At 37.4% G+C, this 13,592-nt stretch overlaps 1 protein-coding gene across 1 annotated transcript in view; it reads right to left on the reverse strand.

Moving 5' to 3' along the window:
* Positions 1–11,448, reverse strand: part of ADAMTSL3 (ADAMTS like 3) — a 150,457-nt gene extending 139,009 nt beyond the window's left edge. The window contains exons 1-2 of the mRNA XM_065688592.1: positions 11,257–11,448; positions 10,816–10,935 (exon numbers count right to left, since the gene is read on the reverse strand). Of these exons, the coding sequence (XP_065544664.1) occupies positions 10,816–10,935; positions 11,257–11,406 (270 nt within the window). The 5' untranslated portion in view covers positions 11,407–11,448. The remainder of the gene's footprint in view (positions 1–10,815; positions 10,936–11,256) is intronic.
* Between the last annotated feature and the right edge of the window lie 2,144 nt (positions 11,449–13,592).

A 13,592-nucleotide genomic window follows, 5' to 3' on the forward strand; every position in this document is an offset into this window, starting at 1 on the left:
GTACATAAATAAGATACTTAGGATATAATTCTGATTCATACATTAGAATGCAGTATTACCCTAACGCAAGCCGTTACCATTGAAACCATCACTCAAAGGTGGTAAAATTTCATGGTTTATAGTCTGGTATTTTAACATACTTTATATCACCTATTAATAACATCAAGAAAACATTCAAGCCAATGGACTACACTTCTTGTAAGTAAAACTGATGCATTGTCTTTATTATTTTACAAATCGTATAACAAAAAGAGGTATTTTGCCATGTTATATTGACATTATGAGGCATTCTATGAGTTGTCTAAAAGCACACAGCCTGTTTCTTCAGATTTATGCCACATAAAACCATAATATCTAGACAAAGAGGATTGTTGACCTATGTGCTTTGCATTTAAGCAAATGTGCATATTTTTAGCAAAATTGGGCATGGGAGTGGAGTAGTAAACCACATTTTGTCAGTATCTTGTGATGTGATTGGAGTAAAACATAATTAATGAAACAGATCAAATATTTTAAGAACAGAATTCATTTCAGCATTTGTGGTGCGTGAATAAGTTTGCTTCTATAAATCACAGAAAATTCTGTGATCCTCATGATCCTCACCAAGTCTGCCAGCAGTTGGTTCAAATTAACAAAGTTTACTGTGCAGCAAGGCTTCACACATCTTTTTGACACCAGGTTTGAAAAAAACATTGAACTTTCTCTCTGCAGGATACTGAGGCTGCGCTGATGCTTGAGGTCTGTAGGATCCATCCCATTTTCCAGTAATGCCTTAGCTGAAACTCTCTACAGCATTTCTTTTGGGGTACCTGAATTCAATCTGCCTGAAATCCACAGCAAATCTCCTTTTACATTAAAAAAAAATGGATGTCTGATCCAAAGTCTGTGGAAATTACTATGATTTTTGGAACAAAGCCTAAATAATCAGGTAAAAGAGAACATATCATCTTGTATTTACAATTGCAACTATATCCCAAGGGTTATTTTAAAACTGCAAAAACATCCCATATCATACAGCAGCATATTAGTACTAATTTGTCTCACCTATGTGCAAATACTCTAGGCTGCTTCATGAACCTGTAAATCAGCTAAAGATTTGGTGCCTTTTTTAAAGTCCTTTTTCTCCTATGCAACATAAAATGTTAACTGAAGAAAGGCTTATATCAAAGCACTAAACTACTTTATCATATAGCATGGCAACACAAGCAAAAAATAAATTTTCCTAGCAAAAAGATATTTTTATAAAGCCACATTATACAAGCTCAAGTGGCAAGAGGTCAAGTCTTATACTCTCAGAGTATTAAAAATGCCAGATTGTTTCCAGTTCTCAGAGGTCTAAGTGCCACTCCTTCTAGACCAAGAACTAGCTTAACAGTTGCCCGTCTATAGGAAGGGTGAAAAAATGCCAAATGAGAATGAAAAGGAATGTTTGATTTGCCAATCATTCCACAAAACCTTAGACCTATAATCTATGTCAAGTATGTTCAAGTACTTAAGGCTAATGATCAAGAACAGCATTACTCTTTACCAAAGGCCACACTAAACTCAAAGCTCTGAACACCTTTAACCATTGCCTCAAATCACATGCAAGCATTTATTTCTGTAAATAGTTTCGGACATTCAGAAAGATCTGTTGACATCCTGAGTGCTGGAGGTTGCATCCAATGTGCAGTGGTTCCCTGGGGGTAATGGTTTAAAGTGATTAAAAACAAGCAATATTTTTTAAGGCTATGGCCTAGACAGAGAAGCAAATAACTTCTATACATAATACAGAGAAAAAAAAATATCTTTTTCATAACATGAAAGAATGAATAACAACAAATTCCATTTAGTTCTTTGTTGTTTTTTAGTACCACCAGTTCTGTTACCGAGAACCATGGTTATCCTCTGTATCCTTAAGTGTCGATAAGCATCTAAGCGCAGGGTAAGCAACAGTGCTGGTAGGGAGCTACACATGCATCCTGACACTTGAAATGCACCACTCCAAGACGTTTAGCTGGGGATTACAGCTACTCCTGTCTCCCCAAAACTGCATATACTCTTTCTCCTTTTAAAGCCAAGCTGATTTTGAAGATATTTTTTGCATTATTTCTTCTACCTAGCCTTGCTCTGATCCTGAAGCTCAGTCACTCTTGCCCATCCGACAGCCTACCCTGCAAATCAGTTCTGCTTTCTGTAACAAAGTCAGCAAATAACAGCATTTTCCTCTGTTCAGAGCTGTTTGACCTTCCTTTTCATCAATCACAACTTTATCAGTCTCCTAACACAACCAAGTAACAAGGGCACAACTCCCCTTTGCAAAGTGAGACAGTTGTTTATAAAACAGCATCAAGATTTAGCATCCAGTCACTAAAGGAGATCTCTTCCTGGCCATGCTGCAGCTGAATCACTTGACTACCTCACATAAACACACTTTTATTAAATTAGATATCAGAAAAGACAGTTGCTGAAAGCCGGAAAATAGAAGAGACAGTCTGCTTATTTTGTCATTATATCAACAGCACATTATTAATGTATGTTGTGAAGTCTGGTACAGTTTGTTACACATTAGAAGCACTAAAATGCTTCAGATCTTACAGTATCACAACCTGTAACACTTTATAAGCTCTGAAAATAATACAGTTGTCAGCAGTGATTCTCTCAAGAAACTACATTTACCATTTTTGCTGTTACTGCCAAAATTGGTAATTAATGTATGTAACTTTCTTCCTTGTGAGCAAATAGCTTTTGAAGTCTACTAGTCACTAGATATAAATTAGGTTTACTGACAACTCTGACAGTTATTTTGAAATAGTGCAAAGTGAAATGACTGTTTGAAGTGGTAAAGAGGTTCTTTAGCTGTCCCAAGGCTGGTTCATTACACAAGTGCTAACAATAAAGCACCATTTTAACTATTCCTGAAAATTAAGCCAAGCCATGCAGATTTCTAAAAGAAGGCTTTTCAGTGTGTCTTCCACATTAGTGGCTTATAAATTGGAAGAAATTTAGTATATCTTCACCAAAAAGGTCATTGTGACATTCAACCTCTACTTTAAACCTGTTTTCCATGCTGGACAAGCCTGAAAGGATGACTGTCAAGGATGTCATCCACATGCTCTACAATGTAACTTCCACTTAAATTACCCACTGCCTTGCAAAACAGTATCAGAAACACTTTGCATGGAATGAGTCATTTCATCAAGCAAGCATTTTAACATTATTTCAGAGCCAGTATAAACCAAAGATTCTTTCATTTTTGTTCTAAGGCTTTCCATGCTAAGAGAGAGAAGCTGCTGTAAACCTTCATGGGTCTTTTAATGTTACCTGTGTCAGAAACAGCACAGAAGAAAAAAATCCAATTCATCACATTCGTCCTTCATGAAATTTCAGCAGTACAACAATTTCATGTTCGCATTTGTGCAAAACTTAACAAAAGCACTGAGCAGCTTGAGAAGTTCAATAAATGTACCTTATTATTGAGAAAACTAAACACCATCTGTTCTGGTCTTGACTGAGTCCCATGAAAAGACATAGTTCTAAAATTAATTTGCATTGTGTAAACTAATTCATTGTCAGGCTTTATCAGCCAAAAACATCCCCTCTTCCATGCACATCTGAAAAACGGTTTTCCAGTTTCAAGCACAGTGTTTCCTACTGTACTTAAAATATATCTGTGATTCAGAAGCACTTCTCTAGTATATCTCAATGAACTCTTATTGATAGATGAGAGCAGAGGTGCGTCAGAGCTGTGTAAGCATGGGATCATTTCTGCTACCTCCAGATCTTTAAGGCTTAATTTAGAAGTCTGAAGCCAAGCCTTTATCAACGTCAAAATTCTTAGATAAGTACATGTGCCAGCTGCTGGGGGTGCACTGGGGGCATGAGGAGGTCAGTGGTAAATTCACATTACATGGTAACAGTCTCTCATGACTTATCACTGGTATTGAGAAAAGAATGTTAAATGAATGCCTATTCTGTATATTGTTAATTCATTTCATCGGGTGTCTTGTTATTAGTTCAATATAGCAGTTAAGAACTATACAGCAGAATATTTGCCCAAGTGCACATGCTTCTTTTTGCTCCTCAAGGGGACACACTTTAAATCTATTGCTAGGAACTGAAAAAATGTATTTGGGAAAACTCTAAATTGAAAACCTCAGAACATGAAACACTGAACATGAGTTAAATTTCAGTCCTATACGAAAAAGGTAGATGGCGGAGACACTATAAAAACAAGGCACTTTAATATTAAAGTTTTTTGTTTTCATATAGACCAACCTCAAACTGAATAAACATACAAGAAAACATCCAAGAAATAAAGACATTAATATCAGTAAGTAATGTGTTTTAGCAATTATTTTCTGTTTTCCATTAGCAGAAAAGATAGTTGAGATTATTGTTCCTGCATTCCTACAAACACGTATTTAATCTAATCTCAATCTTCTTTCTACCCAAGTCAATGGTCTCAGTCACATGCTGCATCCAAGCTGCTCGCAATACCACTCCAAGCAGGTGTAGAGCGCAAAAGTTTATGCATCCCTGTATAGCCTTTTATCATCCATTAGAGCATCCTTAGTATCTGTCCAACACCCAGGGGAGAAAGAATAACAGAAACACCTGAAAGTTAGTTCAGGTGGCCATTCATGAAAGGCCGTTCTCCTTTCTTCCTTGAGAAGTCATTCTGGGTAACACCTTGCAAATGAGGGGCTGCTACTGCTACCTGGGAATCCTCTGCCAGCTGCTGAGGCCAGTACTATCACAGCCACAGGAGGGCTAAGGATCCAGGCCAATGAGTTTTACCATGGAATTTAGTGGAATAGGATTACAGCCTCATACTAGGTATTTGATCCAAATTGAAATGATATAAAGTGTGTTTTCTGCAGAAATTGTATTTTTACAGATTCCCTGTGAAGGCACTTAGCCCGCACGAGGTGAAGACCTACTGGCTTCTGTAAGTATGATTTACACACAGAGACCTTTGGCAGGGTTGGGACTAATGCAGCAGTACAAAACAAGAGAGTCTGTAATTCTTCGTGCACAAAGGAAAATGTACAGAACACAGCACTTCCACTGCTTGCTCTGAGCAACAAAACCCTGAGTTTAAAATGTTAGTTGGTGGTTTTTAAAAGTGCCAGGTCCCTATTCAGTTTGCCAATAAGCAAGTGTGTTTAAACAGTCGTCAGCTCACTGTGCAATGTATCACACACATGAATATCACAAATGATATAATTACTTGTGCATATGCTAGTCATGCACTTCCAGCAAGCAATTAGCCCAAACAAAAGTATTGTTTGAATAGGATCATGCCTGATTTACACAGTACCAGTCTCTGTAATAGTAGTTTTGTAAAATTGTAAGTGGTTTTCATTTGCTCTTAATCCCTGCCTCCTTTCCCCCCACCTTCCCATTCCAAATCAGAAACACATTTCTCTTTATTAGGGAGCTAATTTCCTTATCCAAGTAATATTTAGGAGGGGGGGGAAAGACTCCACCAAACCACAACTTAAAAATAAAGAGGTCAAAAACAAAAGTAATAAAAAAAAAAAAAGGAACCAAAAGCACCTAATATCACCTTCAGATAAATTTCCAGGAAAACACCAAATGATGCATTTTACCTTCATGCAGCCTTACAAATACATGGCTCTGAACTCTTTGAACATGATGTAAAACTCCTTATTACCATCTGTACGATTAGTATGGAGTGCCACAAACCTGACCACGTAATTTGTTACTTACACAAGACGTCCAGCTACGAAAATGGAACTACTTTGCAGGATTCAGTGGAATTTGTGTTATCCTAATATCAGCACACTGGCTGAATAGGGACTGCAAGTCAGTCCCCTACTCAGCTGAAGGGGAATATTTCTAACATAATGCTGAAATTCAGGTAGCCAAGTCTTAACAGTTGCACCTCTGGTGCTTAGATGTAATTAAGTCTATCAATCAGCTCACTCTCAGAACAGACAAACGATACCACCAGGAGTGTTTGCTGGGGAAAGGTTTGCATTGTAGAAAAATGCCTGAAATAACTTATGCCCACTTGAGAACAGCTTATTTCATTCCAAACAGAATCTTTAAATGAAGAGCTAGACATTGAGATTCAAAATGCTGAGTTTTTTAATAGTTCAGAATGTTTCTTCAGGGCATCTACAAAAATATCACGTCACAGCACAACACAAGTTTCTGGCTCCTTCTCAGAAGGGGAGTGCTGGAGCTTTACATATTTGGGTAGCAAGTGTGTCGTTAACTACAAATCTTACTCCCTCCTCAGGATTAGAGCTTGTCTTCACTAATGTGTTAATTTGAAATAAGCTTGTCCCTTGCATGACTCGTCTCCAAGCCCAAAAATTTCTAGCTCCATTTCACTGGTGATTTACATGCAAACTAGCTGGCAATGGAATAAAAAGGCTCAGACTAGGAGCAGAAGCCAGCAAGCAGCTGATACTCAAAAGCAGGCTGCAAGTCACATATAGCTCCAGAGGCAGACCAGGGAGGATGGCAATCTTCAGCAAGTGCAGTGAGGAAAGCAGGTGAGAAATAAGCGGAAAAAAAAAGACTAGCAGATCAGCTGCATCCAGAAGACAACTTGTGCCTATGTAATAATTTGCTTTACATGTACTTACACAACAAACACAAATATTTACTGCTGGCTGACTACAAATACAAAGGTGGAATAGTAGGTTCCATTGGTTTATTTTTACATTAATTTTATAAGTCATCCAGATCACAGATACTTACTCTCCCAGTTTGGCATCCACCTGATGCCAAAGAAAGCTTATTTACTAAAAGAATTGTAACAGCCTCAGCCTGTGCATTACAAATTGCACAACTAATTGAAAACCAACTCATTGGTTTCTACCTTACCTGGTGTAACTAAACACTCAAGTCTGAAAGTCTAGATTTTCGTTATTTTAATTACTTACTGGGTGGTTTCAAGATGCCCATATTTACCACTCTCTGACTGCATTTTTTTTTTTTAATGAAACTATATTTCTTCCTCAAGATTAGACTACATCTTGCCATATGTCTCATTCCTGAATCAGGGGTCCTTGCTGTGAGTTTAAACTGGTAAACATCATAATATTTAGCAGGAGCAAGGTCATCTAAAAAGCCAACTGGTCAAGCAAACATTTTCTCACTTTGCATTTTTTCTTTCCTTCCCACCCCCTCCAAGAGCTGTCACTTTCAGCCTATCAAAGTGGAAAGCTACTTCAAGCATATTCAGTTCAACCAAGTTTTCACTGCTGTCCTTGTTGGTGGTCCATCATATGGAATGGTTTTAATACTTGGAAGCAAGACCTTAAGTGTCAGAAAACAAGAACATTTTATTTCTTTAAGAAAGCTTTCCAGTACTACTAGTATTCTGGAAAAGAAAAAAAATTCCTCACAGTAGATTAAAAGGTGAAAAGCCAAAAGAAATCAGAAGGAAAACCAGGAAACTATTCCTTATGGCAAGGTTCAACTTCTATCTCAAAGCTGGGGGACAGGCTACTACTTACATATTTATTTTAAAACTCATTCAAAAATGATAGGAGAGGGTCATATTTTTTTCAGTCTCAAATTTCTAATGGCAATTGAAGTCTTTGGCTATGCATCAAAATCTCTTTGGTACTGAGTTAGATTTAAATTACATTGACACAGCAGAATTCTAGCAATGCAGTACTCAATGCGCTGATGCAAGACACAGCTTGCTGAACAATGCAGGAGCTATAAGAAAATGCACAGTGCAAACATTTCTGTGTTTCTGGTTTTTGCAGCCCTCAGAAGTATTTGCTTTGAATCATTGTTTTTCCCTGAAGATAAGATAGTAAATGTGTCAAAGCTGTAATGTAACATCCTATCCAGATGTCACCTCAATGAATAAAGGTGACAGTACTTAATCAGGTCTTATGAGGTATTTTATTCTACCATCAAAAAGAGGAGGAAAAAGATATATTCACTGAATTTTGAAATATCTAGCAAAAAAAAATCATCTGCATGTAATTCTAAAGTACACACATAGCAACTGAATATGCAAAGGGGTTAGTGCAATCCTGTACAAAAATGAGAGCACAGTCCTGCCAGACTAAACCAGAACAAAATGTACTATCTTGCATGTACAACATGAATCCATATGTAACTTTGCTGGGCTAAAACAGAGTACAGTGTGTTCCCATTAATATTTACTCATCTTCCATTTCAAACTGTAAGCTTGTCTTTTCAGATAGCAAATACTTTTGAATATTTAAGTAACAGCTAGTTCTATTTTACTGAGATTACTTACTAACAAAGGAATGAATGATCCTGATTAAACTGGCTCCCCGCTTGAAAAATATCACACACAACAGCCAAAGAAAACCCCTTTGAAACATTCCTGTGTTTGGAGGATGTAAAGGAACTAATCTTGGATCATGACGATGATGATGCTGATATATAAAAATAATATCCATCTATCCCAACAAACTGGAAATTTTATTGGCCTGGGTATGAGGAATAGTGCAAGGGGGGAACATAAGGAAGGAACACTTTTCCTGCAAGGTTCTCAACATCTTGTTGGTTAGCCAAAAGAACAGAGGTTGTGACCCACCCTCTTCTCCCACCCCCATGCCAAAGTCTTAGGAAGTTCTCATCCCTTAATCTGTTCTGCTCCCTTCCAGGAATATAAAGGGAGGGTGATTTTCACGGTGGATCAGACAAGACTTGTTTTGTTGGTATCAAGTGCACAAGGTTATTTCTCTTTTCCAGCTTTCAAATAAATGAATGGATCTTAGGATGTACAGGAACACCAGGACTCTGTTAGGTATGTCCACAGAACAATGCTGGTGTTCAGGAAAAAGAAAGGAATATATTTCCCACAGGCCAACACCAGTTCACAGTGGGCAGGATAGAAAGTGAATTGAACCCTCTGGTTTAAAGACTTCCTTCCATTCATACAGTAAATGTCATATGAAAGAGTAGAATGAAACAGACAGCAAGAAAACACACAACATTTCAAAGCTTGGTTTGACCACATGATAGAAGTTAGTTTTGTATGAACATTTCAGCAAAAGCATAAGTAAATTATAACTGTACATTATTACAACCTTATGATTAATGTCCTAGAATGTCAAGGAGAATAATCCTTATATTTACCAAAGAATTCTTGGTTTACACACTGGAAGGTAAACTGGAGATATAGAACAATTCCCATCTGCATTCAAGGTGTTTAGATTGTTAATAAATAATGCTTAAGGACAGAACTTCCTTTCAAAAGAAACTGCTACTGATACAGTTGCTTTTATTTTCAACAATCTGATGGCTTAGCACCACTTTCAGTCTCAAGAATTCAAATTTAATTCTATATTGTTTGCTAAATAGAGTGGGCTTCAAAACTGAATTACATTTGTGAAAGAACAGAAGATGACCATATCCCTGATCCAACTCAGATCCCAATGGAATTAATGGAAAACTTTCCATCAAATGAATTGAACTTGGCTTCTGTATAGGCCAGTGCTGGTATCTGAGGGGGTTTGGAGAGGGGGATTAATTTTGTTTTTTAGTCAGCTGTCATTCACATATTCCAAACAGTCTATTCAAAGACTTAGACTATCCCCTGTTTGGATTTATCATCTTCTTTAAAATGTGCTCCATTTAGTGGAAACTGTATTGATCAAAGTGTATAACTTTTATAGTGTTTTTCAACCACTGTCATTAAATACAGCCTGAGTTGCACCTGCATTTTATTGTCCTGTAAGTTATTGCCTTCCCAGGTGTTTGGTCCAGGAGACATCTTAGATAAGTACCTTTTCTGTTGATAATCAAAATCCTATAGGGTAGCAAAAGCGTGAAGTATTGTATGTATATTTAAAATAAATTCACATAAATTACAGTAGCTCAGCATGGTTTCTATTTGATTTTTTTCTGCTTCCTTTTGTCTTCCTAAAAAGAGACTCAGCCTAAAGCTTTAATAAACTCATCTCAGCTCTCTCCTCTCTTTAGATTAGTGGTGAGCAAACTGCATTTCTCCTGGAAGGAGACCATCTTTTAAAATAAAGCTGCCAATCACTTGACTTGCATACCTTGTGACTGCAGGGCAAGCTTGTCTCCTCTCTCATTTTTACAGGGAACGTTTCCTAACAAATTCTCTCCTCTTAAGAAATGTACTGTAAGTGTCTATGAATGTAATTCAGACTGTTTTGATGTGAAGTTCAACTGACTTCTGGAACACATTGTGTTATGAGTAAATTTCCACAGCATGCCACACATTTCCTAGGTTTACTTTAGATCTTTTGCCAAGATTAACAGCATTTCTTTCATGTTGCTTTCTTTACATTTGTATCTATATTCCACATTTAACATAATGGGTCTGGAGAAAGCATTAAAGATCTTTAACTTTAAAATACATAATTTGTTGCTTTCTAAACACTCTGCTTCATCCATTATTACACTTTGCATTTGTTTCTTTATGATTCACTCAACCTTCCCCTCTGAAAACTTCATAAACTACTAAAATGTGCTGACTTTCCACAGGCTGGGAAATGCAAGATCTGCCTTGTACTGATTTATCTATGAATAGCTTAAACAATTCACAGAAAGGACGATCACCTCTAACCCTACATATTTTACGAAACTAACTATAAACATCTATTAACATACCACTAAACACTGCTGTTCTCCTACATCCTATTAATATAAGTAGTTTTCTACAAATAAGTGCCTTGATTTTCATTTCATGTAGTGTGTTATTCAATTTTCTATGAATTTGATGTTCCTTCAAAAGACAATACACACTTTGTACCTTAGTTTGTTTCTCAGTAATGTATACCTCAGGGTTACACGAATGTGAGAATTTATCATTTTCACATGTGGCATACTGACCTGGTCATCATAACGGTACGTGAGGAATTGTTCCCCCGTGGTATCCTCAAGAAAACTCCCCTGTGGAGAAAGTGCAAACTCAGGCAAGAAGTATGCACCTTGGGACTGCTCTGCTCTCGTCTGTAAGAGATTCAGAAAGGTCACATTACAGCTACTGCAAACACAAGTCAAAATTTAAGAAAGCCTCTATGCATATAACTACAGAGATTAGACTTGAATTTTTTGGGGTGGGGGTGGCTGTGTTTTCAGGCACAGGATTTCTGAGTGCATATTTTGCTACAGAGGTCTCTGACAAATACCAAGTGCTTAGAGGGGTCCAAAGCCAATCCAGATGCTTCAAATAGCAGAATCCTCTATTAAACAAAGATACCATCTCTGGCTTATCAACCATCACTGCGACAGACACTGTGAAAACTTCACGGGAAAGCAACATTAACCTACACTTTCTTTTCCTTTATACTCTTCACTGGACAGTTGCTGGCTGCTGCAGGTAGCAGGGTTTTGGTTAAATACAGTGTTGCTATTCTTACAGGAAAATACAAAGACAAAACCATAGAACGACTCAGCCTGGAAGACACCCTGAAAGCTCATCTAGTCCAGCCTCCTCAAAGTAGGGTAGCCACTGAAACCACAACAGTGAATTACTTTCAGATCCTGCAGGAAGATATCACTGCAAAGAAGAAATCAGAAGGGAGCAGGAACAGCTGGACTGAACACCAGGCAGTGGTCTGTATCAGTTCTGTACGCTATTCACAATCGGTGGAGAGAAAAAGTCATACTGGGAGAGGAAGAAGGGCTCATTTTGAGCTACAGAGGAGCTAATTGTGTCAGATTAGGCATCAGTACCTCCAGCTGGGCTGTCTGACACCTGAGCCCTTATTAGACAAATGGCTTTTGCTTAACTGATCTATGCATGTTCAGTAATCATAACACACTTGATATGTGCTAGACATGCTGAACATGCTGATTGAACACTCTCTCCTTCCACTGTACATCTAAAGCATCCCAGATAAGTAGTAAAGGTACTGCACAGACTCTTACATCATTATTCCTATTACACTGTAACTTTACCCTGGCAAGCTAATTGGTTTGCATACTGGGTAAAATAAGCAATTATCTTCTGAATGAAGAATATTGAGTCCAGCTGTGGTAAGAGAGAGTGGAAAAAGCAAGGAGATGAAAATTACCTTCCAAAAGGTTGTAACCTTTCAGAGAAGAAAACGAAGCCTGAAATGTACAAGTTTCTGCTGGACATTTCCCAATAATTCAATTTAATAAATAGGGTTTCATTAAATTGTTTGTTATATTTTGACAAATACATTGTAATTTTACATGAAAGCTAGCAGTTTCCACCAACCACTTTCCAGACTGTTGGCTAGAACTGTACCAAATATAGGTGTGTAATCTCAGTGCCAGATAACTAGAGAGTTCAAAAGCAATCCACATAGTTTAAGCAGTTTGTGGTGAAAAAGGAAGGCAGGACCTTCTGCAGTTTCTCTCTTGCAGTAAGTTCACTTTCTGAAGCTCACAACTTATCTTATAAAAAGCAGATGACATGTCATTCGAAATACGGGTCCGGAGAAGCATATGTTGCTTTTACTTACTCTGTTCTGCAAAAGAAGCTGTCAGCTTCTCAGGCTGTAAACCCCATCATTCCTGACAGCATTAGATTATCATACTTGTTTCAAATAAAGCAATCTTCATATAAACTAGAAATATCTTGCAAAGGACATGTCTAGACTAGGGTAGAAGGTTGTATTTTAGCATGCAAGACTGAACAAGATTTGAAAGAGGATTTTTTCATCAGGCCTGCATAAGAGCAATTCATGTTCACGTCATCATGACATTTCTATAAAGCCTATTGCAGCAGTGGTCTCACTTGCACACTTTAGCCAAGTGACTTTTTATGCAGAATTAAATCATAAAATAAGAAGAATAAATCTACATTTGATAACAATTTCCCTATAAAGCAAGCGAGGGCCACAGTTATGCTTCTTGCTGTATCCAAGCTGGCTGCCGCTGATGCAAACCTTGACATGTTAAGTATAACCCAGACATGAAACTGGCTGACATAATCTGGCTTTTTTCCCTACTGGTTTCACTGGGCTATCGATAGATCCTATGTGAGGGAATATGGCAATGATGTAATCCTATGATTTCAGCACAGGACTAATGGATAAGAGATATGCATTCTGAATCTCGGGTGGCCTGTGTTAAAGCACTTTTCTACCTCAGGGTCCCCAGGTGTAAAGCACAATTACAACACCAACTGACACATATTAATGGTGTATTGTTAAGTTTAGTTTATATTTGTAAAATACTTTGGAAAAGAATAGTGTTAAGCGCTAGCAATTTATAACAACAGTTTTGAAAGAGCTGCCCAATCTAAAGACAGAAGAAAATCCAAGTAAGCCAGCACACTTCTTAGATAAATGTATATATCACATTGTTGCCTAAATTCCCATAAACAAATTTGTCAGTAGGATATGCAGTGATTAACTTGCTTGTGTTCCTCATCTTCATAAGCTAAATATTTAAAATAGAAAGTCTTTGGACATTCATCAGTATTATGCTTTGAATAGAAAAAATGCCAACTTTTGAAGCTGAAATAACAATGTAATAAATATGACATGAAAAACTAAGGGCTTCTCTCAAACACATCAATTTTCATATTACAAGCTAATGAGCAGCTAGCCACTGGAAAAGCAGAAGAATGCTTGCTAGATTAAGGCAAGCAAAACCTGGCTTCCAAGCATGGAAAAATTTAATGTAAACGA

This window comes from Lathamus discolor, chromosome 8 (genome assembly GCF_037157495.1).
Source record: "Lathamus discolor isolate bLatDis1 chromosome 8, bLatDis1.hap1, whole genome shotgun sequence".
Taxonomy (NCBI): domain Eukaryota; kingdom Metazoa; phylum Chordata; class Aves; order Psittaciformes; family Psittacidae; genus Lathamus; species Lathamus discolor.